Source organism: Amyelois transitella, chromosome 19 (genome assembly GCF_032362555.1).
Source record: "Amyelois transitella isolate CPQ chromosome 19, ilAmyTran1.1, whole genome shotgun sequence".
In the NCBI taxonomy this organism is placed as follows: Eukaryota; Metazoa; Arthropoda; class Insecta; order Lepidoptera; family Pyralidae; genus Amyelois; species Amyelois transitella.
In genome coordinates this window covers 6,950,548-6,975,080 of record NC_083522.1, presented here as the reverse complement: position 1 = coordinate 6,975,080, position 24,533 = coordinate 6,950,548, and the positions used below count along the sequence as shown (strand labels likewise).

At 35.7% G+C, this 24,533-nt stretch overlaps 5 protein-coding genes across 5 annotated transcripts; all 5 read left to right on the top strand.

Annotated features, from left to right (window-relative positions):
• Window positions 1-1,141: 1,141 nt before the first annotated feature.
• LOC106132523 (uncharacterized) lies at window positions 1,142-4,066 on the top strand. Its single transcript, XM_013331968.2, has 5 exons — window positions 1,142-1,231; window positions 1,680-1,812; window positions 2,605-2,870; window positions 3,129-3,310; window positions 3,961-4,066. Exons 1-5 carry the CDS (start codon window positions 1,205-1,207, stop codon window positions 4,040-4,042), a joined length of 690 nt encoding a protein of 229 aa, XP_013187422.2. The 5' UTR covers window positions 1,142-1,204; the 3' UTR covers window positions 4,043-4,066.
• Window positions 4,067-8,458: 4,392 nt separating this feature from the next.
• On the top strand, window positions 8,459-9,900 carry LOC106132640 (cuticle protein 16.5-like). The gene is made up of 3 exons (XM_013332096.2): window positions 8,459-8,544; window positions 8,813-8,855; window positions 8,938-9,900. The coding sequence occupies exons 1-3, from the start codon at window positions 8,530-8,532 to the stop codon at window positions 9,732-9,734; spliced, it is 855 nt and encodes a 284-aa protein (XP_013187550.1). The 5' UTR covers window positions 8,459-8,529; the 3' UTR covers window positions 9,735-9,900.
• A 2,834-nt stretch (window positions 9,901-12,734) lies between these two features.
• LOC106132782 (filaggrin-2-like) lies at window positions 12,735-15,128 on the top strand. Its single transcript, XM_013332312.2, has 3 exons — window positions 12,735-12,856; window positions 13,499-13,538; window positions 13,695-15,128. The coding sequence occupies exons 1-3, from the start codon at window positions 12,845-12,847 to the stop codon at window positions 15,035-15,037; spliced, it is 1,395 nt and encodes a 464-aa protein (XP_013187766.2). The 5' UTR covers window positions 12,735-12,844; the 3' UTR covers window positions 15,038-15,128.
• Window positions 15,129-15,476: 348 nt separating this feature from the next.
• On the top strand, window positions 15,477-16,649 carry LOC106132527 (uncharacterized). The gene is made up of 3 exons (XM_013331971.2): window positions 15,477-15,631; window positions 15,818-15,857; window positions 16,154-16,649. Exons 1-3 carry the CDS (start codon window positions 15,620-15,622, stop codon window positions 16,603-16,605), a joined length of 504 nt encoding a protein of 167 aa, XP_013187425.2. The 5' UTR covers window positions 15,477-15,619; the 3' UTR covers window positions 16,606-16,649.
• Window positions 16,650-19,373: 2,724 nt separating this feature from the next.
• LOC106132783 (uncharacterized) lies at window positions 19,374-21,283 on the top strand. Its single transcript, XM_013332314.2, has 3 exons — window positions 19,374-20,126; window positions 20,366-20,405; window positions 20,814-21,283. Exons 1-3 carry the CDS (start codon window positions 20,115-20,117, stop codon window positions 21,242-21,244), a joined length of 483 nt encoding a protein of 160 aa, XP_013187768.2. The 5' UTR covers window positions 19,374-20,114; the 3' UTR covers window positions 21,245-21,283.
• Window positions 21,284-24,533: the final 3,250 nt, after the last annotated feature.

The following is a 24,533-nucleotide window of genomic DNA, read 5'->3' as shown; positions in this document are numbered from 1 at the left end:
TTTTATAGGAATAAGGTCTGAAGTAAAGCTGCTCTAACGCAGGTACAACTCAATAGATAATAAGTTTAATGTATTTAATTATTATATTATTAATGGAAAAGTTTGTTAGTATAGTATGTATTGATGTTTGTTACTCTTTCACGAAAATACTACTGAACCGATTACGTTGAAATTTGATAATATAGTAAGCTTAAAACCCTAAATAAAACTTAGGCTACTTTTTATCGGGGGATTGATTGATACATGCATATAATCACGTCGCTATGCCTTGCGGGGTATACAGAGCCAACAGTCCCGAAAATACTGTTACTGTATTTTATTATGCGTGCTTTTAATTTTAATAACTTGTCAAATTACCTAACAATATCTTTAAGTAGGTAGGTAAATATTGTTATTATTTTAAAATGATAAATGCTTAGGAGGAAATTTAAAATTATTAATTACAACAATTACTAACTACAACAATTTATGAAAACACAATTTTAATTGGATACGTAGTATACTCGTTATTTTGTCACCTTTAACTAGTAGGTATCATTGTTTTGGAGTTTGTTTTGTTTGTGTGTTGTTGTACAATTGTTATTTACGTTGTATATTGTATATTTATATATGTGACTAGTTATTTTCCGTGAACCATAAATAAATTTAATTATCAAACATTTTAATTAACTTAGGTAATGAAACAAATTGATGAACAACTTAGTTTGTAAATAAAATACAAACCTAATAAGTATTGTCAATATACCTAGTTACCTAAACATCGTGTGTAACCGAAATTCAATATATTATTATAGCTTCCTTTGTAAAGGTTGCAGAGGTAAGACGGGGGGTCGCTTCATATAAAATCTAACTTAATAAAATAAAATGGTCAGGCGCATTCCAGACTCCTCTCCAAGGAGGAGTCAACTTGGACTAACGCCAGGTACCCACAATTGAGGGGAAAACCATAAAACTCACATTCCAAAAGTATGATGTAAAGTAATTAATTAAAAAGCTTGTCAATCAATGTGATTAGTACAAATTATATTAAGTTGTTACGAAAATGAACCTCAATGGAATATACATAAGAATTTTTTTTTAAATTGTACAGTTATAATTATACAATTTCGCAATGTACTAATCTATAGTTATAAGTAGTAAGTACTTAGTTAACAGAAAGTTCAGTCCTTGACGTGACAAAGTGACAGTAACAAGTGCTGAAATCATGGAAATTAAGTTAGTTATTTTATCGGTGAGTCTTAGATTTAGGTATACTCGTAGTAGGCTACCTTACGTAGTACCAAATATTTTGAGTCGTGTCTTTGACAGAACTGTTCCATATAATCTTGTGGCATGTATCATGGATCATGACAATATGAGTACTAATTGAATAGGACATGAAGTACAAATAACTAAGTACTGTCAACCGCACGTCAAGTTACTGTCCGTTCCGTAGTAAATTTCGTTTATTTGATATGCTGCTGTCTGTACTAATTATACCGATTGGCCAAAAGTAATTTCTAAGCCGATAAATTTCTTCCCTGACCTTGAATTCAGCAGCTTAAACAAACCATTGTCTCGTACTTTGTCTTCAGCTTGATATTTCGGAGAAAATATAACTTTAATTATTTTTCTTGTTCCTTTTCTGTGCTAACCGAATAACAAATGTTCAAAAACATACATATATATCTATGCTCCAGCTGGCTTGCCTGTCATGCCTGGTGCCACCAGCTTACTCCACAGCCCTCACAGCCAAGCTCGCAGCAGCTGGGGCTGCCAAGGGGGCTGCCTTACTGGGTGCTGGAATTCTGGCTAAAGGAGCGGTTCTTAAAGGTTCGTTACAGTTTACTTATACGTCGACGTCAGGAGTGTACTCTTGAAAAATACTAACCAGCATATCTCTGACTACTATCAGCATATGGTTCATAGACTAAAGAGCTTTTTGGCTGTGACTGGTGAAGTGTATTGCTTAACTGGAGAAACGTAGGAGCGTATGTTTATAGTACAGTACATGGCCTAAACCCATAGGAAATAAAAAATCTTTTAAAACGTAAAAGACTTTTCATGATCGGTTCAGTATTTTCGAAAATTAGCCCTTAAAAACAAACAACGTCACAAACTTTATAATATACAGAATGGACAGAGGCAGAGGAAGAACAGATTGGTACCGAATGGACAGTTTTAATCTCTACAACTGCTCAGTCTGACTGACCCCTAGTGTTGAGTGATAACTATACTATTAAATAAACAATACGTTATGTAACAAAGTCAATATAATGATGGATTGACGGACGTATTAATAAAAACACTAACTACCTATATGTAGATAATATAAATGTAAACATAATGGAGGTGTATAAATACGTTCTTTTTCCTTTTTAAGTGTTAACACCTAAATATCTATTCATGAAAAAAAAATCAGATTTCTTTGAGCTAGAGGGCAGCTAGCTAGAGGGTAGTGAACCGCCTCGTGTTTGAAAATGTAGTAAGGGCGCTCTGAAATTTTCCAGTTCCAGTCTGAAAGTTTGGGAAACTCCATAAGTTTTCTTCTATATGTCTGAGTGAGACGATCTCTGGTAGTTTGTACTGACATTGCAACCTATTTGAAACCTTAATCCCTTACAGGCGCCTTACTTGCGGCGTTGGCTGCTAAAGGTGCTCTGATCGGCGGCGCGGCACTCCTGGGAGCCAAGGCGCTGAAATTGGGCGCCGCTTTGAAGAGCGCAGTTTTGAAACCACTGCTGCTGCCATCTCCCGTGGTGGTTGAGAAACCTGTGCTCGTTGAGAAGCCAATAGTCGTGGAGAAACCTGTGCTGGTCGAGAAACCATTTGTCGTGGAAAAACCTGTGTTTGTGCACAAACCTCTTGTCTTCAAACCTTGGCCTTATCAGGTGAGAATTTAAATTATATGTGACCTAGGTAACATAAAACACACGAAATCCGTTCAGTGCTTTTGTCCTTCATTTAGCAAGAAATTGTATTTAGAGGAAAACTGACTCAACTATCAAGGATTTTGTTGAAACTTAAACAAAAGGAACAACAATTTTTTTTTAACACTCTTCCCCCTATTTATATCTAGTCCCTCTGCCCAACGTAGCCTTATTATAATTCCGCAAAAAATCTTATATAATCTCTTTTACAATTACCAGGTTCCCAAGCCGTCCGTCGTGATAAGCCCTCCGAGCCCGTCTAAGATCGTGGACAGGCTGAGTAACCTGATCAGCGTGAGCACCAACGCTGTGGCCAAAAAGACGGAGGCAGTTGGAGAACTGCTTGCCTCATTGCTGCCAAGCAAGGCTGAAGTTAGCCCGCCTAGACCAGTAGTCTACCAGTAAGTAAAACTTTGCCCCTCATAGATAACATCCTTCATGGATATGGACATGATCGTGAGTCTATTTCAGTGATTGATTGGTCGATCACACACGTTGATCTCAATGCTCAAACGATAAATCATCAAAGACAAAAGAGCCACAGGCAAAAGACTTTGTAAATTAGGTGTGCAAAATCACCAAATACCTACTTACTATCCTTACCCCTTATAAATCGTACTTACCCAGTTGTTTGTAATTTTGAATCCTTCATGTATATGTTCCAAATTATTTATATGTTCATGTCAAACCATATATGGACAGGAAGTTGAGCCCTTAACCCCTTAATTTAGTCTGATTCGCATTAATCTGTTAATATTTATGTTAATAAAAACAATTGCGTGCTGTGACCACGTCTGTATAAATCATTGTAACATACTAGACTTGAACAAAATAAGTTGAGTTCATTTTGTGTCTAGATTTTTTCTAGAAAAACTGGTCCTGACGATAAGCGATTGCCGTTGCCTAGCCTGCGTAGTCAGATCAATACCAGTAATTGCAAAGAAATAATAAGTTTGGGAAATAAATAACTGATAATTACCCTTTTTCTAGGTTATTTTATTACCGATAATTACCATTTAACAATTAATAAAATGTTCTTTATTCTTTGCAGACTAGTGTCGCCTCCCAAATTCTACCCCGCACCTAAATTCTATCCTGTGCCAGTATTCGAAAAGATAGTTAAAAAGAAGTAATTATTAATTCAATTATTGTTTCCGTAATTATAGTAAATTTAAATTAAATAATTACTATTTAAATAATACATGTATTTTTATTCACTCCATTAAACAGGCCAACACTGCAATTCTTCCTTTAATCTTCCCTTCCTAAAAATGGGAAGGAGAACATAAGACAGCCTTATCGGCGTTCTGAATAGCCCAACCAAGCTACCTTATCTTTCTGACTTTATCTTCAGTGGAAAGAAGCCTGGAATAGGTTTCGTTTTTGTAATGTTGAATGTACGATCGCGTTCATATCTGCAGTCATAGTTTTAAAATTCTTACGGGTTAAAATAGCGTGCACTGTGGTTCCACTAGATACACACACACATGCATATTTAAAAAGAATAAATATTCCATCAAATGAATACCAATGATTACTAAGTAAAACAGTTTATTATTCTATGACATATAACATAACAAAACAGAAAGAGACGGTAATCGACGATGGCCGAACGATAATTGTCGATCGAGATATCGTCGTCTCTCATTATTTGCATAAGATTTGCCTATAGAGGGAAGCCTGCGACTGCCAGACTTATGTCAATTCGATAAGGTTGAAAATTTGTCTGCACACGACCCTAACATAGGTAGTGGTTCCTTTGAAAGTTAGTGGGTAGCAATTTTATTACTTCGTGTGAGCAAGTGAGATCTAAGATATATTAGATAATCTCGCTTGATCTAAGATATATTAGATAATCTCGCTTGCTCACACTCGCTTGTTCTAGTTACTAGCGTTACTTGGATTCCGAAGTTATTCAAGGATTTTTTTTGTATATTTAAAAAAAAAATTGTGTTACAATTTTTAATGTTTCAAGGTGCCATTTGAACTAAGTAACTGACTGACTAACTAACTAACTGATATCTAAGAATTACAATACCCGTGTCTTCAAACACGGAAATCAGCAAGAAATATTAAACAAGAGGGATCAAAATAAAACATTCAATAATTAAAATTAGTAAATTTTATTGAAACAGTTTACCTATAGTTTTGTTTACATATCGATGATTATATAAAGCTATACATACAGCATATTACACTAATTATATCATCTACTTATCTCCTGTTATGAAGGTTACAGCTTAATTATTCGTTTTCATAAAGAAAAGATATTGAAGCTGTCCTTAAAATACTATCTAAGTAATTAGTGGTTTTAATATAAACTGGCAGAACCTTTCACGCACTATATGGACTCGATGCACAGGGCAGTTGTCTTGCACAAATGATATTGTTGGCATATCATCAATCGGATAAATACACCGCACAGTTGGTAACATGGTTTCTTCCAGCACTTGCACATAAAGAACAGCTGTAGCGCGTCCTGCTATCCACACCTGTTCCCCAGGCCCAGCAGCACTCATCCAGCCCCCACATATTAGATATGCGTCCAGACTCCATATTTGGCACAATATTTTTTTCTTCATACCGAGTTGCATTTCTTCGCCATAAATGAAGCCTACCGTGTTGCGATGACATAAACGAACTTTTCGTCCGTAAATATCGCTTTTTTCCAGTCAAAATCCAAATACTGCCGAGCAAATTCTAAATGTTTTTGCTTATTTATTTCGGATAAATACGGCTTTCTTGCTGGCTGTCTGTGGTGGAATCCCTCACGGTGCAAACTCGACGAACAGTAACCACTGATGTGTCGAACTGTTCCGCAAATGTTCTGGTCGGTATGAAGCCATTATTTTCGTACTGTTCCACCATGGATCTCCGCTGTGTGGCGTGTCGCTGTGTTGATAAGCGGACGACGGCCGCTGCGCGGTCGACTTTTTACACTACCCTCTTCTTGACGGCGCGTTACCCAACGGTTCACCGCTTGTTGTTTATTGTGTTATTTGTGTGAATGTGTGAGTGATACCGGTGACTGCAAGCTATAAAGTTTTGCGAACTATGACTGCAATTATGAACGCGACCGTACATCTGAAAATGAAATCTAGAAAATTTTCCAGAATGGAAGATTTTCAGGCACAAATTAATATGCAAATCGAAATTAGTAACATCCTTAACATTCGGCCCTGCCTCGCGTCCGAGATGATGCAACGAAACGTTTTAACCAACGCCAACATTACTCCATTAATTAATCCCTGTTGCTACCCGGTATTAGAACAATTTTTAATGTGGTGTGAGATATCACGACAATTATAAAAGACGTATTAAAGAAAAATATGATTTTTTGCTAATCCCACGGGAAGACAACATTTTCAGCGCTGTCATACCTAACACCAACATACTGCATTCCACTGGGCGGGTCCTGTGATAACTCGTTATTATTCAATGGTCGCGCTTCAGCAGGTCTGCGCCATAATCATAATTAAGCTGATAAATCAACTCACGAGTCTAAAAAGGCTGGATAATATGCTAAAATAAGTGATCATTTTATTTATAAATAGAGTGAAGATTTAAAAAAAATTTAGACTTTGCGAGAATTGATTTGAAATAAATATAATTACAATTAAATTCATAAAATAATATCACCTATTAATCACTTACGGGGTAGAAGAAGCCTCTCCCTAGACTGACCTTTGCCAGCTCCACGGGAAGAGAAGCAGCTCTGTGTGTCTCTCTCTCTCTTTGTTTTTTCTTCGTTACCATTATTTTTCCTACCTACATAAAATTTTGATGATGAAAATTTAAACCGACATAATCTATATTGCATTAGCAACTGATGAATATACTTGGCCAATTAGTCAGACCGAGGTATTGGCTAACAGACCAACATTGACACGCACATTCAGGTAACTGCCGGTTTATTTCAGCTCCAGAAAACTAGTAATGCTAACTTCTAGAGCCAGGTGGGTATGTAGATTACATGAGTTTGTCAATCTGCAACAAATAGCATAATCAGATTACGAGTCTTCAGAAAATTTCGAAGGAAGCGAAATACCTTGAAGAGGACATAAAGTGGGGTAAAATGATAACCTTAAGAAGTTTTCGTCGTCCCTGAGTATTCACAAAGTTTGTTGTCTTTCTAAATTACATGTACCTACAAAATGCGACAATTTCGACATACCTACATGAGACCCAATTTATCAGAAAATAAAAACATCTATGAATATACTTTGTGGTATATGTATTGAATAAAAAATTATATTTAAAAAAAATAAAAAAGTTACGGACATATACACTAATGGCGATGTTTGAATGCCAACCGGTGCTCTTACAGCGAGGAAAATCAAAAGTCGGATAGGACATTTGCACAGCTCAGAGTCATGATTGGCTACCAGATCAATGACCGAGTTTGGTACGTTGAAATTTGATCACTAGTTGTGCCGCCTTCCGCGTATAGAATTGACATTTTGTAACCATCTTCTAAGATCCGATCCAGCCAAATTTCTTCAGCCTGCAAGAATGTTTATGAGGTTATGCTCTAACTCGCCCTATTTATAAGGACAACTGGATAGGTGCCTAACCATGACTGAAACTAGGTTAGGTTTCTCTGCAGGGTCGGACCCTGGGCTTCTCCTTAAGAAGAGGATACAACCAGAATTAATACTTCGAGGATAATGTTAAAAGAGTCAAATGAAAAGGACACAAACACTTAATTTTAAGTAGTGCATTAAGAATTTCTACATTAGTGTTGTCGGAAATAATTAGAATTGAGGATGAATGTAATTAAGTACATTGTGTATTTCAGTTAAGTTATTATGAACCTTGCGAAGGCAAATGATTAGGATAGACAAATCTCAATTAAGGGATTCATGTGACTTAAAAACCATATTTTACGAAACCCACAGAATTAACCAAGAAGAAAAAAGGTTTTTTTTTTCAATAAAGCTTGACATATGCTTAGTTCTATCACAGAAGGTTGAAAAAAGGTACCTAAGTATTTTCATGTATTTGATCAGTAGATTTTTGTAACACTTTTCCTATTAATTTTAAGGCAAATAAATGATTGGTTGATTGACGTGATTCATTTTCAAGCTGTCAATGAGCAACAATCTCATACAAATTTTTAAAATCAATTCTTGTACGTGTTGCAGCTTATAAAGGTTTTAGACTTTTTTAGACATTTCGTATGTAAAATAATAAAGTACCACAAATCGATAAAATTTTAGCATAAAAGTTCTTACAATTTCACAACACGCAAATCATCAAAAAATAAAAGAACTTTGTAAAATCTTTCTACAACTTTAGAAAAGTTGGATCATTTTGTCTTCAACAAACCCAAGCTATGTCGCCGTCCGCTCTTAATACAAAATTAGGCAAGTTATTATCTATCTACAGATCCATATACTGAAATTATTTCATTTGTATTGGCAACAAAGCCTGCAAGCAGTTTTTACTGGACAAAATAATCATATTCAAATGGGGCGGCAAATGTACTGTTTAGAATTGTTAATTTGATGTTAATAATTTTCGGTGCAGTATAAAAGTGCGTGCGCATTGATGTAATGAACATAATTGCACCAACTGTGCCATCTGATCGAGTGTAGCAGGCAAACAAATAAACAATACCATGTCTCGACTAACGGTAAGATTTGAATCGTTATCAGCATAGCACGACTCTCAGAGGAAAAATAAAATTAATATTTGTCATTGAAATATTAAAAAGCATTTTCAAAAATATTAATCGAGAAATTATTATTTTAATAGTAAATTAATACAGCTGTATATTACAAAAAAAATTACAATTAATTTTTCAAAATAGATAAATACCTACGATAATGAAACTTAATCAGCAAAATTGTATAAAATGTCCTGTAAATTGTACAAATGTCTAATAAAAAGTGTTTTCACAGATCCTTTTCGTCCTCGCCGTCATCTATGAAGTGCTTGGAGAAGGTGAGATGAACTGCTTGCCGTGCATTAAAATATGAACTAGGATCTTAAATAATACTTACCTAAAAAATACATTTTTCTTTAGGTGTCGTACAAGAGAAGGATTCTAAGCCTGCACAGTCCGGTATTTTGCCAGTAGCAGCGACGGGCCTTATCGGCCATGGTGTGGGCTACGGCGGTTACGGTGCTGGCCTCGTCGGCCCCGCCGGTGTCGTCGCAGCAGGTCCCGCCGTCATCGGCAGTGCTGCCGGACTTAACAGCGCCGCGGCCGTAGGAGCTGCTCAACTTAGCGCTATCCAGCAAGCTCAAGCCGTCCAAGCAGCTCAGATCGCCAACTCCGCCGCCGCCGCCATCCAAGGAGCCCGTGTGACTGAAGCCGCAGCTAGAGCCGGTCAGGTTAACGCCATCAACAACGCTCAGGCTCTAGATGCTGCTCGCATCGCTAACGTACAGAGGGCCCAGGCTGCAGCCATCGAAAACGCGAGAGCCGCTGAAGCAGCAAGACGCGCCGCCGCCGCTAGCTCTCTCGAGCTGGCCCGTGCCGTAGAAGCTGAACGTCTGGCCAATGCTGCGCGCGTTCAAGCTATCGCTATTGCCAATACTCGCGCAGTGGAAGCCGCTCGTATCGCGAACGCCGCGAGAGCTCAGGCCGCAGCTGTCGCCAGTAGCGCGGCTCAGGCGCAAGCTGTCGCCGACACTGTCGCCAGACAAGCCCACGATGGCGCCCTGCTGCTTGGCGGTGGTTACGGAGGATTAGTGGCTGCCGCTCCGGCTGTAGCTGCAGTGCCCGTCGGCGGTCTCGGCGGCTACGGACTGGGCGGAGGCTATGGACTCGGCGGAGGCTACGGACTCGGCGCCGGCTGGGGACTCGGCAAACACTAAATTAGACTGAACAGCACAGTGTTGGATTTCCCTTAACCATAATAACCAGATTTCTACATCCATTTCAATATCTTCCATAGAAATGGTTAGCGGCAGGCCTCAGTAGATTTGGACTGGTCATGTAAATAGATTTTATTTCGAATTTTATAAGCTCATAATAAATTGTTAGCACAAACAGTGACTTCTTAGTTTTACTCCATTCCGTACATGCCTCTTTGCCAAAGGGAAGGAAAGGAACTCAGATTAGATCTTTCTACCTACTATGATCCTAACATGTTTCTTTTGCTAAGTATTTTTTTAATAATTGAGTTTTCTTCAACCAGTAAAGGAACTCCAAATTATATGTAGTGATTCATATAAACTAAACGGGAAAGTTCGCTATTCCAACCACAGGGTTTTCCAATGCCTACTCTTGAGATTTATCTGAAGTAGCATTTACAAACGATTTCCCTTGACGATAAGTTATCTAGTGAAATTCCGTGTGTTTATTGAATTGCTTTCTATTTTAATAATAAAACTAGAGGACGCCCGCGGCTCCACCCGCGTATAACAAAAAAACCCGTGAATTCCCGTTTCCGAGGAAACATTTTAGGGACCTATGAAACTACATACCTAATTTCAAAGCCCAGTGGTTTGAGCTGTATGTTATCTGGAAGGCAGTCAGATAAAATTTTCGGTAGATAGAAAAATAAATATGTGCCTTTGTTTACCTAAAATTTATAAATTCATGATTCATTGGCTCTTAAATTTAGGTATATTTTAAAAGCTAATGATTGTAAAACTTGCGGTAGGTCATTCAAGTATATTTAAAAAAAAATTACGCGTGTAGCTAACGTAAACCCAACCATATTTTGTCGGAAAAGCAAATTTATTGAACACTCCATGGGTTTCATTAAACATCACACACCTGGTCAATAAATGGGTATTTCTCTCGTTTGGTGCAATTCTGAAAATTCTCGCCTATTTTTGGAGAACTGAAATTTTGATCAATATTCTCAAAATATACGTTATCCTGAATATTATAGATAAGTTTCAAGCAATTGCCCTGATAAATCTTAAAGTTATAGAGTTTTAAAAAATTAATTGTAGCCGGTAATGATAGTCATTACCGACTGCGGATGGTACTTTTTGTTTATATCTACTGGTAATGATTTTGAACTCTTTAATATTGATAAGTGTAGAACATTAAATTAAACACGGTTTTTTTAAATATATATATTTAGTTTAGTAGTATAAGTAAGTAATTTACTTATTACACAACTAATATTGTTACATATTCGTCGATCAACGTAAATCAAACATAATTAAAATATAATAATCTTTAACAGTAATACTCAACAGTATATTAAACATCAAATAAAGAAAGTAAGTCATACATAATAATTAAACTCAGATGACTGAGACATAAAAACAAAAACTTAACTAAACTTGTAAGTAATTTAAACTTAAATCAAAATAAAAATAGTTAATATCAATCATTCTTTAGGTATTTCAGTACAAAGAGAGTTTCTTCATATTTCTTTTTTCTTGTGGAGACGGGCTTGCTCCAATTTTTCTTCACGACTTTTCTTATTTACTTTAACCATGTTTGCTTCTTCTATTATTATTCTGCATAAAAAAAATGAAAACTGATTAATTACAGATCTTGTATTATCTTATTACTTAATAGGATCGTTTCCAAAAACATTTTTCATACAAAAAGCCGTGACTGTTTTCACCCCCTTAAACCTTCACCCATTTTCTCCATTTTTGGATATCTGCTAGATATAATGATAAACTAGTTCTAGTAGGTACTAGTAGTTCTCGTTTTTAGTAAGTGATAATACTTATTAAGTTACCTATAACCCCCTTTTTATGCGATTGTTTAAAAGCTTTTTGTTTATCATTACCTTCAATTTAGGATCTTCACCTTCAATTTGAATGCTGATGGTAAACGAACGTAATGATCGTGAAGGTAATGATATTATGGCATGTTTCGAATTTTAGTAACTAAATTATAAGTACAATAAATCAGAAAAATGGACTACGGCTATAAAAACTATCAAACTTCATCATAAAAAATACAATGTAATTAAAATCACAATACTCACCTTAAAAGTAAAGGGATGGTAAAGACCAAATCTCGTACCAAACTTGAAAATTCACGATTCTCATTGATTTTTTGGCGAAGCAAACGCACGGCCACCTCCCACTGCGTCTGCCTGCCGAATAGCGGGCGAGTCGGAGGCGGGGAGCGGGGAGCCGGGTTTCTAGGGTTAACGTACATGAATGGTTTTGCAGTTTTATCTATGCTGATGGTAAAGACCAAAATTAACGTGACAAAACTTAAATTTAGTTTTTTTTAATGATCTATATTATCTATAAATTTATAAATTTAAATAATTACACCTTAATAAATATATTTTAATATTGTATTGCTAAAATAGCGCTACAAATGCACATTTCTAATATCCGATGTCTTGAACTCTAGTGTTTGCCTTCGGGACACGTATGGTAGTGACATTTTGACACATAAATATGCTGTAACTCTCTTTATATCTACAATAAGGGGATCACGTTGCATGGCCTCGGTAGCCCTTTTTAAAATGGATAGTTTGAAATTAATAAGACAGCTCAAATGTGAATACTTTTTTTTTAATCGTCCAAAATATACGAATTGCACGAAATTTGAGAAGTACCCAAATACTTTGATGAATTTATCCGCAGTAGAAATATAGTAAGAAAGTGGTTACGTTAAACAAAAGTCATCCAGTATTAATCCATCTAACCATCTTGTATCTTGTAGCTATTATTTATTATTTATTTGGATAAAGACAAAATATGTCTGTTTCATAAAACTTTAATAAGGACATAAAGTTTTACTTTTTTCGAAATGTCTTCTTAGGTATATGAATACAACACGACGCCATAGTGATGTAAATGGGCCCTGTATCAAACATTATCAGGTCTGAATCACCCAAACGTTCATCTTGATTATTGGATGTCGATAAGATAGTGATAGTTGTTATGAAGCTCAATAAATACAAGATCTAAGTGCAGAGGGTTCATTGTTACAGCTGATTTTGAAAGATTGACTGCATTTTATTGTTGTGATATTTTTTAAGGACTTAATGGCGCACAAAGTGAGTAAATTTAATCACGTCTGTATCCTTTGCAAAGAAGACAGAGACGGTAGTCTTAAAAAACTTAAAGGCAACGTTCAGCTGTATAGCTTAATGATGGAATTTAGATTCAAATAGAGGCAGGTTGCTAGCACATCCCCTTAAATAAGAATTCGAAGTTTATTAGCTTCTCTTTGTCGCCTTATACGACACCCATTGAAACAATATTGAGTGGTCCTCTTCGTAACCGAACTACACGGATGTAAAAAACTATAACTTTAAGATATCAAATAAAGTTATTTCCCACGAGAAAGTTAAAGTCGATATCAGATTCGAAATCATCCATAAGAATGCAACCAGCAATGTACATATTATTATATTTTACTATAAAAAAAAGATTAATTACCTACTCAGATTATTATAAAAAAGAGTAAATATACCAGTAAATTGGATTAAGTGTTGTGTTGTAAAATTTGAAGAAATGGGTAAAATAAAATAAAACCCTTCCGCGGCAAACATTTGCAATTTATATCAATTTATTAAATAGTCTGTTAAATTTATTCATAGGTTGGAAAAAAATTCTAAATATATTTATGTGACATTTCACCATCTTTACAGAATTTTCATTTTGCCTAGTTTAATTGTTTTATTTTTGTTTTTCAGATGATCTGCCTTATTTTAGGTATTGCTGTAGCATGCCATGGTGAGTTCCTTTTACAATCTAACATTCCAATTCTGAATTTGAATTATAGGCATTGATGGATTAGCGATTAATGATTCCGACTTGTAAGCTAAATGCACCTAAAAGAAATTATCCTGTATTATGCCGCAACTAAAAACACCATAACTTTTTTTTCAGCGTACCCGTCAACGATCTATGGAAACGAATTTGACTTCAACCAGAAAAACTTTGGACCAAATTCCAACAACCCATGGCAAAATCAAGGTTATGGTCCAATCCATGGTGGTTTCGGGCAAAACCATGGCAGTTTTGGACAAAACCATGGCAGTTTTGGACAAAACCAGGGTAATATTGGTCAAAACCAAGGTATTTTCGGACATGGATATTACGGCAGCTTTGGTCAACCCCCTTTTGGGCCGAACCCTGTCGATTTTGGACACCATGGATATTTCAATCCAAACTTTGGTAACATCGGACAAAACCCTAACTTTCCCGCAAAAAATCGAAACATTGATGATCAATTTCGACAAACTGAAAACTCGTTTCAATCTGTAACCGATGAGCGTGTTATGACTCAGAATGAACACAATAATGGAATTGGAATGGATTTGCAAGGCCAAGGAAGTCATGTTCAGAAAAACTTTGGACCGAATTCCAACAACCCATGGCAAAATCAAGGTTATGGTCCAATCCATGGTGGTTTCGGGCAAAACCATGGTGGTTTCGGGCAAAACCATGGCAGTTTTGGACAAAACCAGGGTAATTTTGGTCAAACCCAGGGTAATATTGGTCAAAACCAAGGTACTTTCGGACATGGATATTACGGCAAGCTCGGTCCCTCTTTTGGGCCGAACCCTAGCGATTTTGGACACCATGGATATTTCAATCCAAACTTTGATTACATCGGACAAAACCCTAACTTTCCCGTAAAAAATCGGAACATTGATGATCAATTTCGACAAACTGAAAACACATTTCAATCTGTAACCGATGAGCATGTTATGAGTCAGAATGAACACAATAATGGAATTCAAGGAGATCAAGGTCAAGGTCAAGGAGATCATGGTCAATATTTCCCACTAGTACCCAATCAAGAAGGAAGTCAAATTAATTTTGCTGAAACTGAATTTACAAACCAAGATGCTTTACACCAAGATAACTTTGGAGAAAATGTGTTTGGACAAGGGCCTTGGCAAACAGAAAATGGATTTGGCCAAGGGCCTTGGCAGTGGCAAAATGGATTTGGACAGGGCCCTTGGCAGTGGCAAAATGGTTTTGAAAAGGGCTCTTGGCACTTGCAAAACGGATTCGGGCATGCCTCCTGGTATTGGCAACATGGCTTTGGTCACGGACCCTGGCATGGACAAAATTACTTTTACCAAGAAACTCAAAACGACCTTGGGCAAACTGGTTTCCCTAACGCGCCGAAACCTGATGAGCCAAGTGGAGATATAGGTGCTGTTCCCTATGAAGAACTTGAATCAACTTCTGAACAAACATATCTACAGGAAGTAAAATAAACAAATAACAACGTCAAATAACGTGTACTATGTACTTACATCTTTTAATAAAAATTTATGTAATTGTAATAAAAGCTTATTAACGTTTAAAAAAGAATAAAATTGAAGTTTTCTAAGTTCTTCTTCTCCCTCCTGTCACATTTGAAAGAATCGCGCCGAAGAAGCCTCAAAAGCCTACATCACTCCTGACCAGTGATGTAGGCTTTTGAGGCTTAATGAAAAGTGGTATAATCTGTTGACGTGTATGCAAACGCATGGAGCACACGGATATAATAAATAAATGGAAACTACATACAATTTTACTAGTACACGAACCATATTTATCAACAAAACGACGCACTTTAAATACTTACTTAAATTAGTGTGTAGTTACTCGTGTATGTGAGATTATTAATATACCTATTCTCAACTTTTAGTGGGGTAAAAAAACATACCAATAAATAAGATTATCAAATTAAGTATGGGTCATCAAAAGAATAGGTACCCGTAGATAACGTTCGGTATATAAATGATTTGTTTTCGTTTCGGTCGGTATATGTGTTTTTAAGAAACGGAAACTTTAGTGCACCAGTTGAAAGAAAAATGGCGTTCAAAGTGAGTGTTAAATCTTATTAATACGGCTGAAAGTTTCTAGCTAATAAAGTAAAAAATTTAATCCAATTTATTTGTGTGTTTCTCCTAAGTTCCATGTATTTTTTTTTTTGAAGATGTTGATATATTATGTGTAAAGAACGTTTTTGTTTCATAAATTTCACTTATTAACAATATCCTTTTTTTCAGATCACCTGCCTACTTTTGGCTCTAGTAGTAGCGTGCTACGGTAAGTTTATTTTTATATTCTAGTTATTTTTATAATTAATATACAGTGTTCTTTATAATCCAGTCTTACGACCTTGGATAAGGGAAAAAAACACGTCCTCTCCAAAAAAATGTTTTTGTAGTCCTACTGTTTTAAATTATTTATTTTGTTGATAACTCGTATTTTACTGCTTCTTTTTAGACTATTATTACAATTTATCTTTACTTACTTTTTATATTAAGACATGATGTCTATGTGAAGAAATATGTTATAATACTTACATAAGCCACGATAAAAAAATCTTTTTCCATTAACAGCTATTCCACAAGGTTACGGCGGTGACGCTGGCTTCGGTGGTCAACACGGCGGTGGACTCGGTCAAGGTCACGGCCAGGGTGGGTTCGCGGGTGACGCAGGGTTCGGAGGTCAATCTGGCACGGGGGGTTTTGGCAACCACGGAGACCAAGCCCATCACGATGGAGTAGGCCGGCATCGTCGCTACAGTCAAGGTCAAGGCGGATTTGGTGGTGACGCAGGCTTCGGTGGTGGTCACGGACAAGGTGGACAAGGCTTCCATGGTAGTCACGGCCAGGGTGGATTCGGCAGCGACGCAGGCTTCGGCGGTGGTCACGGTCAGGGCGGACAAGGCTTCCATGGTGGTCAGGGGGGATTCGGTGGTGACTCCGGTTTCGGCGGCCAAGGGCAAGGAGGATTCGGTGCCGGACGGGAGGGACATCATCAAGGAGGTTACAAAGAGCACGGATATTAAATTGTTACAAATATGTTTAGATAAGTAAATAAGATTTTAATTAATGGTATGTTTTCATTTTTAAGGTAGGTAATTACCTGACCAGTTATTTACCAATTCATGAACAGAAGGACATATAAAAATAATAAACACAGAAAACAATAATACATAGGTTCTGCTAATTTCTAAAGAAATACATATCTTCCAATGGATACGAGACAGGAGACATGATGAAAAGGCAGTATAATTAATACTCGTATAATAAAATTGTTCTTTAATATATATATCTTGTGGTAGGTTAAGTAAGGCGATCTTTGTCTAAGTACTTAAATTTTAAAAAAACTTACTCTCTTCAGAATTTTTTTTATAAAATTTTGACCAGAAATTGCCGCTGTCTGTGTTGAAAGTGTTTAAGTTCCGGCGGCGTGATTAGATTTGCAGGCTCCCATGCTGGTCTGTTCACAAACAGGGCCGTCTTTAAACTATTTGAGGCCCAGGGCACATGAGGATCATGGGGCCCCTTCGACCTTGAGAAAACTCTATTTAGTTATAATGGATAAAGAAATTAGGCAAACATGGTTTTAAATTTATTTTTATTTAGTTACTAACTATAACCCTTCTAGATTTAAGATGAGCAAAATCGTTAATCACTTCTTCAAAATCTATGGTACTGAGAATATCACATTCTATGGACATTAGCGACAAACTAGTTAATCTCTCTTGAAGCATTGTACTTCTTAATTCATTTTTTATTCTTTTCAATTTGGAGAAGCGCTCTCCGCTGCAGTTAGTGACAATCATGCTTAAAAATATTCTCAATGCAATTTCTACGTTAGGAAATGTGTCTTCAATTTTGTTTTGCTTTAATAGATTATATACTTCCTGTACACTGTTAGGTGCTTCATTTTCACTCTGAACATTTTTTAAGTATTATTTTAAATGTTGACATTCTATTTCTAACTCTTTTTCATTTACATCTTCGTGATAGATTTCAGAAAATTCTTTGCATCCTTGTCGTATCTCTTCGGAATTCAGAGTTTTTAAGTGAAAAAATAAACTAAAACGTTGACTAACGGTCTCATATGAACTTAGTCGCTGTTTAAGATGAACACTCTAGGTATCGATTATTGGAAGAAAGGTTTCTACGTTGAATCGCTCTTTTCCATTCAATTGGACTGATGGCGCAGGGCCATCAAAAAAAACTCTGCCGTGAGCTTCTACGTCCTGTTCTTTGAGATAGATCCTTGTAGTCATATTCTGGGTTCTTTTCTTTGGCAAATGATTCGAAGTTATCAAATTTATCTCTGAGGTTTGTAATAAAATCATAAAGTGAAGTGAACAAATTGGTTGCAACGTCCAATGTTATTGTTTCTTTCTGAAGATAATTATTTGTTTTGTCTTTTCTTTCCAATATAGAGCTTCAGATTTCCGTCAGTATAATAAATTCTAGATTTCCCATTTTTCTAGACAGACTAAGGGCTTTGTCTCTAGTTTCTCGTGCCTGTTCAGTATCGTTTACGATGGTGATTAAAGCTTCTATTATTCGTTTATAACCCCCATGCAAAGCGCTTACTGCATCAGCTCTGGCTGACCATCTGGTTTGTGAAAGACTTTTAACAACTTTTTTTGAACCGAAATGTTCTGTAAACATATTCCATCTGTGGGTAGAGCCCGAAAAAAAGTTGTACTCTTCTGAACTATTTCAAAAAACTGTGATGCCTCCGGTACACATCCAGCAGCATGGACACCTACCAAGTTTAGTGAATGTCCCGCACATGGTATAAAGGTGGCAAATTCACATTTTTCCTTAATTCATGTTTTTTTAAATTATTTTTTTTCGGTAATACCTACATAAATATCGGTTATCATTTGGTAATCTGGCAGGAACTAGGGGGCCCCAGTCGACCGCGGGGCCCTGGGCACGTGCCCATAGTGCCCAGTGGGGAAGAGGGGCCTGTTCACAAAGAAAATACTGTGCGCCAGCTGGTTATCCACCCGTGATATTGTAAAATCTTGTTCGTTTGTTTTGTAAACTCTTACTTAACTTATTGCATAAAAAAATTAAAACATACAGTTCTTGGAATTTAAAAAATGTATGTACAATGGCGGACTTAACCTAATATTATCTTTTATGAAAACCTCGTATTCTTCCTAAGGAGAGGGGCTTCAATAGCAACAATTCACTATATGAATCTCAATTCCGGCACCAAGCCATTCGGCACATGGTCTTTTAGACTATTCAAGACTTTTGGGTCTGTCTTCCCCGTAAGGGAAAAAGATGTGGTTTATCTTCCTATATTTTATTATTTCAAAAAGACAACGGCAATCTGGATAACAACCTTATTCCTCCTGGCTTTTTAATCCCGGCTACATCATCAACTCTCGGAGAAGGGCCCGGGGATTGCCTTTGACCATAAAACCTGGATTCGGTAAGTCAGGTTTTTACACGAAGCGACTTCCATCTGACCTCCGCAACCTTTGCAGGTAAACCTAACCCGTAATACCATACATCGTTAGAGCATCGGTTAGCATTCAAACTAATGTACATAACTTTGAAAAGAGTCATTGGTAGATGGCCGAGGTGGGATTTGAACCTGTGCCTTTCTGCGCATTACGCATTTTTACCGATTCGACCACCGACGCTCTTACCGGGATAAAAACCCGGGATAAATAAATTATATGTAACTCACTTACATTTAAATAATGATTTCCTTGTCTCTTCGATACTATGTTATAGTAAACAGAGGAAACTTTATTGGTTTATGCATCATAGTATAAGATAATATTAATAGGCAACCAAGTTACTGTTTGTTTCCCTAATAAAGATAAAAAAAATAAAAAAATTAAAGTATTATATACGAGTGCTATTGATATGATGTTCAACATCACGGGCGAAGCTGAGGGTAAAAGCTTGTATTCCAAAAATGTCGACAGCCCGTGATCACATTTTTGATATTTCAGTTTGGTAAGTTAGTAGACTATAAGTTTGATGCTCACTAGGTCGAAAACAAACATTTACCAAAAATAGGTGTCTCTAGTTTCAGTTTTCTACTTCTAAGTGCCTAAATACATAATATGAATGAATGAACAAAAATTTCTTTAGTGCCCACAAAAAAGAACAATGTTGTGAAAGCAGGAAATACCTAGATGTGGTACAATGGGTACATGTACAATATCAGATACATAGGTTAGTATTTAAAAATAATCTATCATTCGTTCCATAAGTGACGTAAACAAATTATCAATCACGCTTAATCCTGTAATACATAGAGGTATATTTACAAATAAAATACAATTTGACAAAGTTCTTTATTCTGGTGAGCAAAATCGGAACTAAACCCCTTCATAATTATTTGGAATTATTCCTAGAAAACTTGTCGACTACAGCGCCACCATGAGCTGTAAAATAGATTGGCGGTCGTAAAAAGATGAGGTTGGGTCATCGGGGCCCTCTGAATTGAGATAAGACAATATATAAACACAAGTTTTCCTAATACCCACATCATAACAGAAGTTTAGAAACTAGCATCATGGCTTTCAAAGTGAGTTAATTATTTATTTATTTGTGTTTAATGTGAATTTGTGATACCTAGCTAAATTATTTTTGATATAAGTAAAATAATTATAATCTGTAATTTACTTATGTACTTACTTTCTTGGGAATTTGTTGAGAATGAATGACACCAGTTGTTAGTGCTTTTCTCATTTCCACTATCCTTCACGTACACGTATTTCGAGATTCTAAACTAAAATTATGAGCGTTTATATTTATTTTTTTCAGATTGCGTGTTTGGTTCTGGGGCTAACTGTAGCTTGCAATGGTACGTATGTAAATTCAAATTCAAAGACAAGGGTGGTTATTAAATATGGTGTCAAGGTATTTTGCCAAAGTAGGAAATTGCATTCAAGTTAAAATCATATACATAAAATATATTTAATTAATTTTACACTTGTTACTTATTAATCTTTATAATAGGACCGCTCCATATTTTTTCCATGGATGTCGTAAAAGGCGACTAAGGGAAAGGCTAATGAACTTTGGATTCTTCTTGCAGGCGATGGGCTAGCAACCTGTCACTATCTGAACCTAAATTCCTTCATTAAGCCATACAGCTGAACGTGGCCAGTTCAGCAATTCAAGACTGCTGTCTCTAACTACGCCGCCAGAAATATAGTATATACGTGATTATATGTATATACCTAAATAGTATACATACATTTGGTTTTAGCCTACCCTCATGGTTACGGCAGCGGCAGTGGTCTGGGCAGTAGCCACGGCCACGGCGGTCTTGAAGGAGGCCAAGGCGGTTTTGGAGGCAGCCAAGGCGGCTTAGGCGGTGGTCACGGGAGCCACGGAGGATTTGGAGGTCAAAGTGGGCAGGGCGGATTCGGCGGCGGCCACGGCGGTAGCCAAGGTTTTGGTGGCAGCCAGGGCGGGTTCGGTGGGAGCAAGGGAGGGTTCGGCAGCAACCAGGGTGGGTTTGGAGGCGGACACGGGGATAGCCATGGTTTTGGCGGCCATGAACATGGGCTAGGTGGTCACAGCGGCAGTCAGGGCGGATTTGGAAGTCAGGGTGGTTTCGGCGGCAGTCAGGGCGGATTTGGAGGTCAGGGTGGTCACCACGGACACCAGGGAGGATACCAACAACACGGCTATTAGATAATGTTATTTGTTTCTTATTAAATAAAGTTTTACAGTATAATTCGGTGGTTTATTATCAATTTGTGTAACGTTGTAATAGAATAAGCTTCTTTTTAATTGGGATTTTGGAAGAACTTGTATTAAATTTATACATATCTCAGGTCCTTATCCCATACAGAATACAGATCCAACTGTCTCCAAATTCTGATAGTGATAGATTTCTAGCGCAAAGTACAAAAGCCTTTCCTTATAATCCTTTGAGTTATACAATGTTATAAAATGTAGTTGAAGCGAAAGAAATATGCGAGAATCGTAGCAAGTGGAAATATGTAGTCTCTGCCTACCCCACCACAAAAGAGGCGTGATTTTATGAATGTAATATGCGAATACCTTACAATTAAGACAAAACGCACTGACAAAGTAAGAATTGGTCGTCCTTTTTGATAACTGGATTTCTTTACATTCTCACTAGAAGTACTTTCATGATTTTATAGTTTCCAATACAATAACAAAATGTTCCAAATACCATACTATAATTAAAAATATTTGGTTGATAAGTTCAAAATTTAAACAAGGTAATTAATCTTCGTTTAATTTCACAACACTATTATTTATTTACGCAGACGTACATCTGAGAATGAGATTACAGAAGTGAACTTGTGTTTATAAACATGATCTCTGAGGAACCTTGACCGGTTTGTGTTGATAGGAAAGTTTAGGAAGATATCCGTGATGCATATTATAGATATTTATTGAAGTTACTCATCTATGCTTAGTAATCTAAATATAAAACATAGCTTTATTACGGTGACAGGATGTAAAGTAAAACAAGGTCTGAAAAAAAAACAATATTATTTATTTTAATGCAGTTCACAATCTCTAATGTATCGTCATAATCGTACATTTTATTTGACTGGTACAATAATACTCTTCCCCAACTCATGATTGGTCACACCGGGAGCTTATAAGCAGGAAACTACTACATAAGGGTTGTTAAAATAAACTCAGATGGGAATAATACCTATAAAAATATCTTTCTGACTATATAATTGAATTTTTTTCTCAATATATTCCACTCTCGTAACTCGTTGTTATATGAAGCAGGAAAAACTCGATTATAAATTATTATTCAGTAAGATCTGTGCCCGTTGTGACCAAAGCCTAAGGCAACTCAATTTGAAGCAGTAATAATACAAATATAATGAGAAAACCTATGTTTCTGTATTATAGAAAAATACACGTCCTCAGTGCTTTAACTATTTATGACAACTAATTTAATCTCTATTTAAGTTTAATATTATACTGTGCATATCCAAATAAACTGTGATAAAACACAGTAACTTCAACAAATGCACCATCAATGATGTTATATGTATATTCCATATATTTAATATTACTATCATTAAATCGTGAATTATCGCCAACATAAATAAATTATTGCGTTCTAAATAAATAATTTAATATATCTACTATTTACAATTTCTAACAATTATATACACAGATCGATATAATTAAATTTTAAATGAAAAACAAAATAAAAGCGTTATCTATGTCTCAACTAACATTAAAGCATTTTAGAAGGCGAATAAACGAACACTATTATTACAAATTTTAACATATAGGCCCCTTTGATTTTAGACGTTTATTCCATGTCATCAAAACTATCTTTTTTATAGGCAGATAAACGATATTCGAAAGATAAATTGAAATACCGCCAATAACAAAAATAGGGTTAATAAATGCTTTTTCGCTAGTAAACTATTTTATTTTGGCCGGGTTGTGATTTATCTATCAGATAAATGGCATTATGTATGGCTTTTTGAAAACTAGCCCTTACTATAACGCATATAGTTCCACAGATGCATATAGCTAGGACATAGGGCGTGTCTATGTCAATGGGGCCTTAAAATCGAAATATTCACAACTTCGTCCGAACATAATCGAACTAATAATTTCTTTTTATATTAAACGCGACTTTGATACCCTGTCTTGCGAAGCTATAATCATTTAAACATAAATAATTTAACACTATATTAATGAAACAATAGGATTAATCTACAAAAAGCAAATAATGGCATAGGATGCCGAAACACGGTTATTAAATTAGTTTAAGGTTACCAAAGAGTTACTAAAAACATCAAATAAAGAGTGAAAATTGTAGTGTTTTTCCTAATCTGTTGGCTTCTACACTACCTACGGCTTTCACATTAAAAGAGCTGAACCACAAAAGGGCTGAGATCCCTCGAGTCATTTAAACAAAATTTAAAAAAAAAAGATTAATGATAAATAAAATAATTCTAGAAACTCATAAAGAATCATCATCTATGTTACGGTTTTTATCAATCAACTATTTTCAACTATTTTTAATATATTTAAAAAATGAATGTGAATCACATTTCGCCCATATGCCTCGATTCTCAAATATATTTCAAATCATCGCAGGATAATAAATATGTTTTAAACAATTTTTATCCATATACATGACAATAAGTTATTTTCAATATCCTATCACTGATGATTTCTTAAGAAAGTTCAATAACAACCTATGTGAATAAAATCTATAATTCAAAATTCGAATAATGGAAAATAAACTTTTTGACAAAAAATAATGCACAAGTCTCAAAATATAAGTTGATCCGTCATACATGTAAATACTAGTACGCATAAGTTAAACTTACGTATAGAGCACTGTGACAGAAAAAAGAAAAGAAAGATGATGCTTTTTTCACAATATTCGATTTTTCATCATGGTTAGCAACGTCAAAGTGGACTGCGCGTATCAGTTAAAAAAAACAAAATGCTCTAACAAATTCTCTAATATACCTAAATTTTAACAAATGCAATTATTACAAGTAAAATAAATTATTTCACGAGTGATCCAGGATATTTTAAACCATGATTTGTTAACAGTCTAGACAGAAAGAAAATAAAAATATTTTGAACGAATATTTATTTAACATTGCAAACCAAACACAACATGACCTATACAACGTAAAATTGTGCGATTCATAACCGTTTCATACAATCTATATTAATTTATCTACATTAATAATAATCTACAATATTCTCTGAATAAAATGCTTTTGTTTCAATAGCTAATTTATTAAACAATTTTTAATTGTATCTGTTTTTAATTACTTGTTTAATTATTAACAATAGATATAGCGAAACTCCCAACTCTCTATAGATATCAAGCACGCCACACAAATCTGTACAATTACACGGAAATAAGTCATCTCATTAAATAAAAAATAAATATTTCTAAAAAATCTTGGCAACAATTTATATTCTCTATTCGATCATAAGA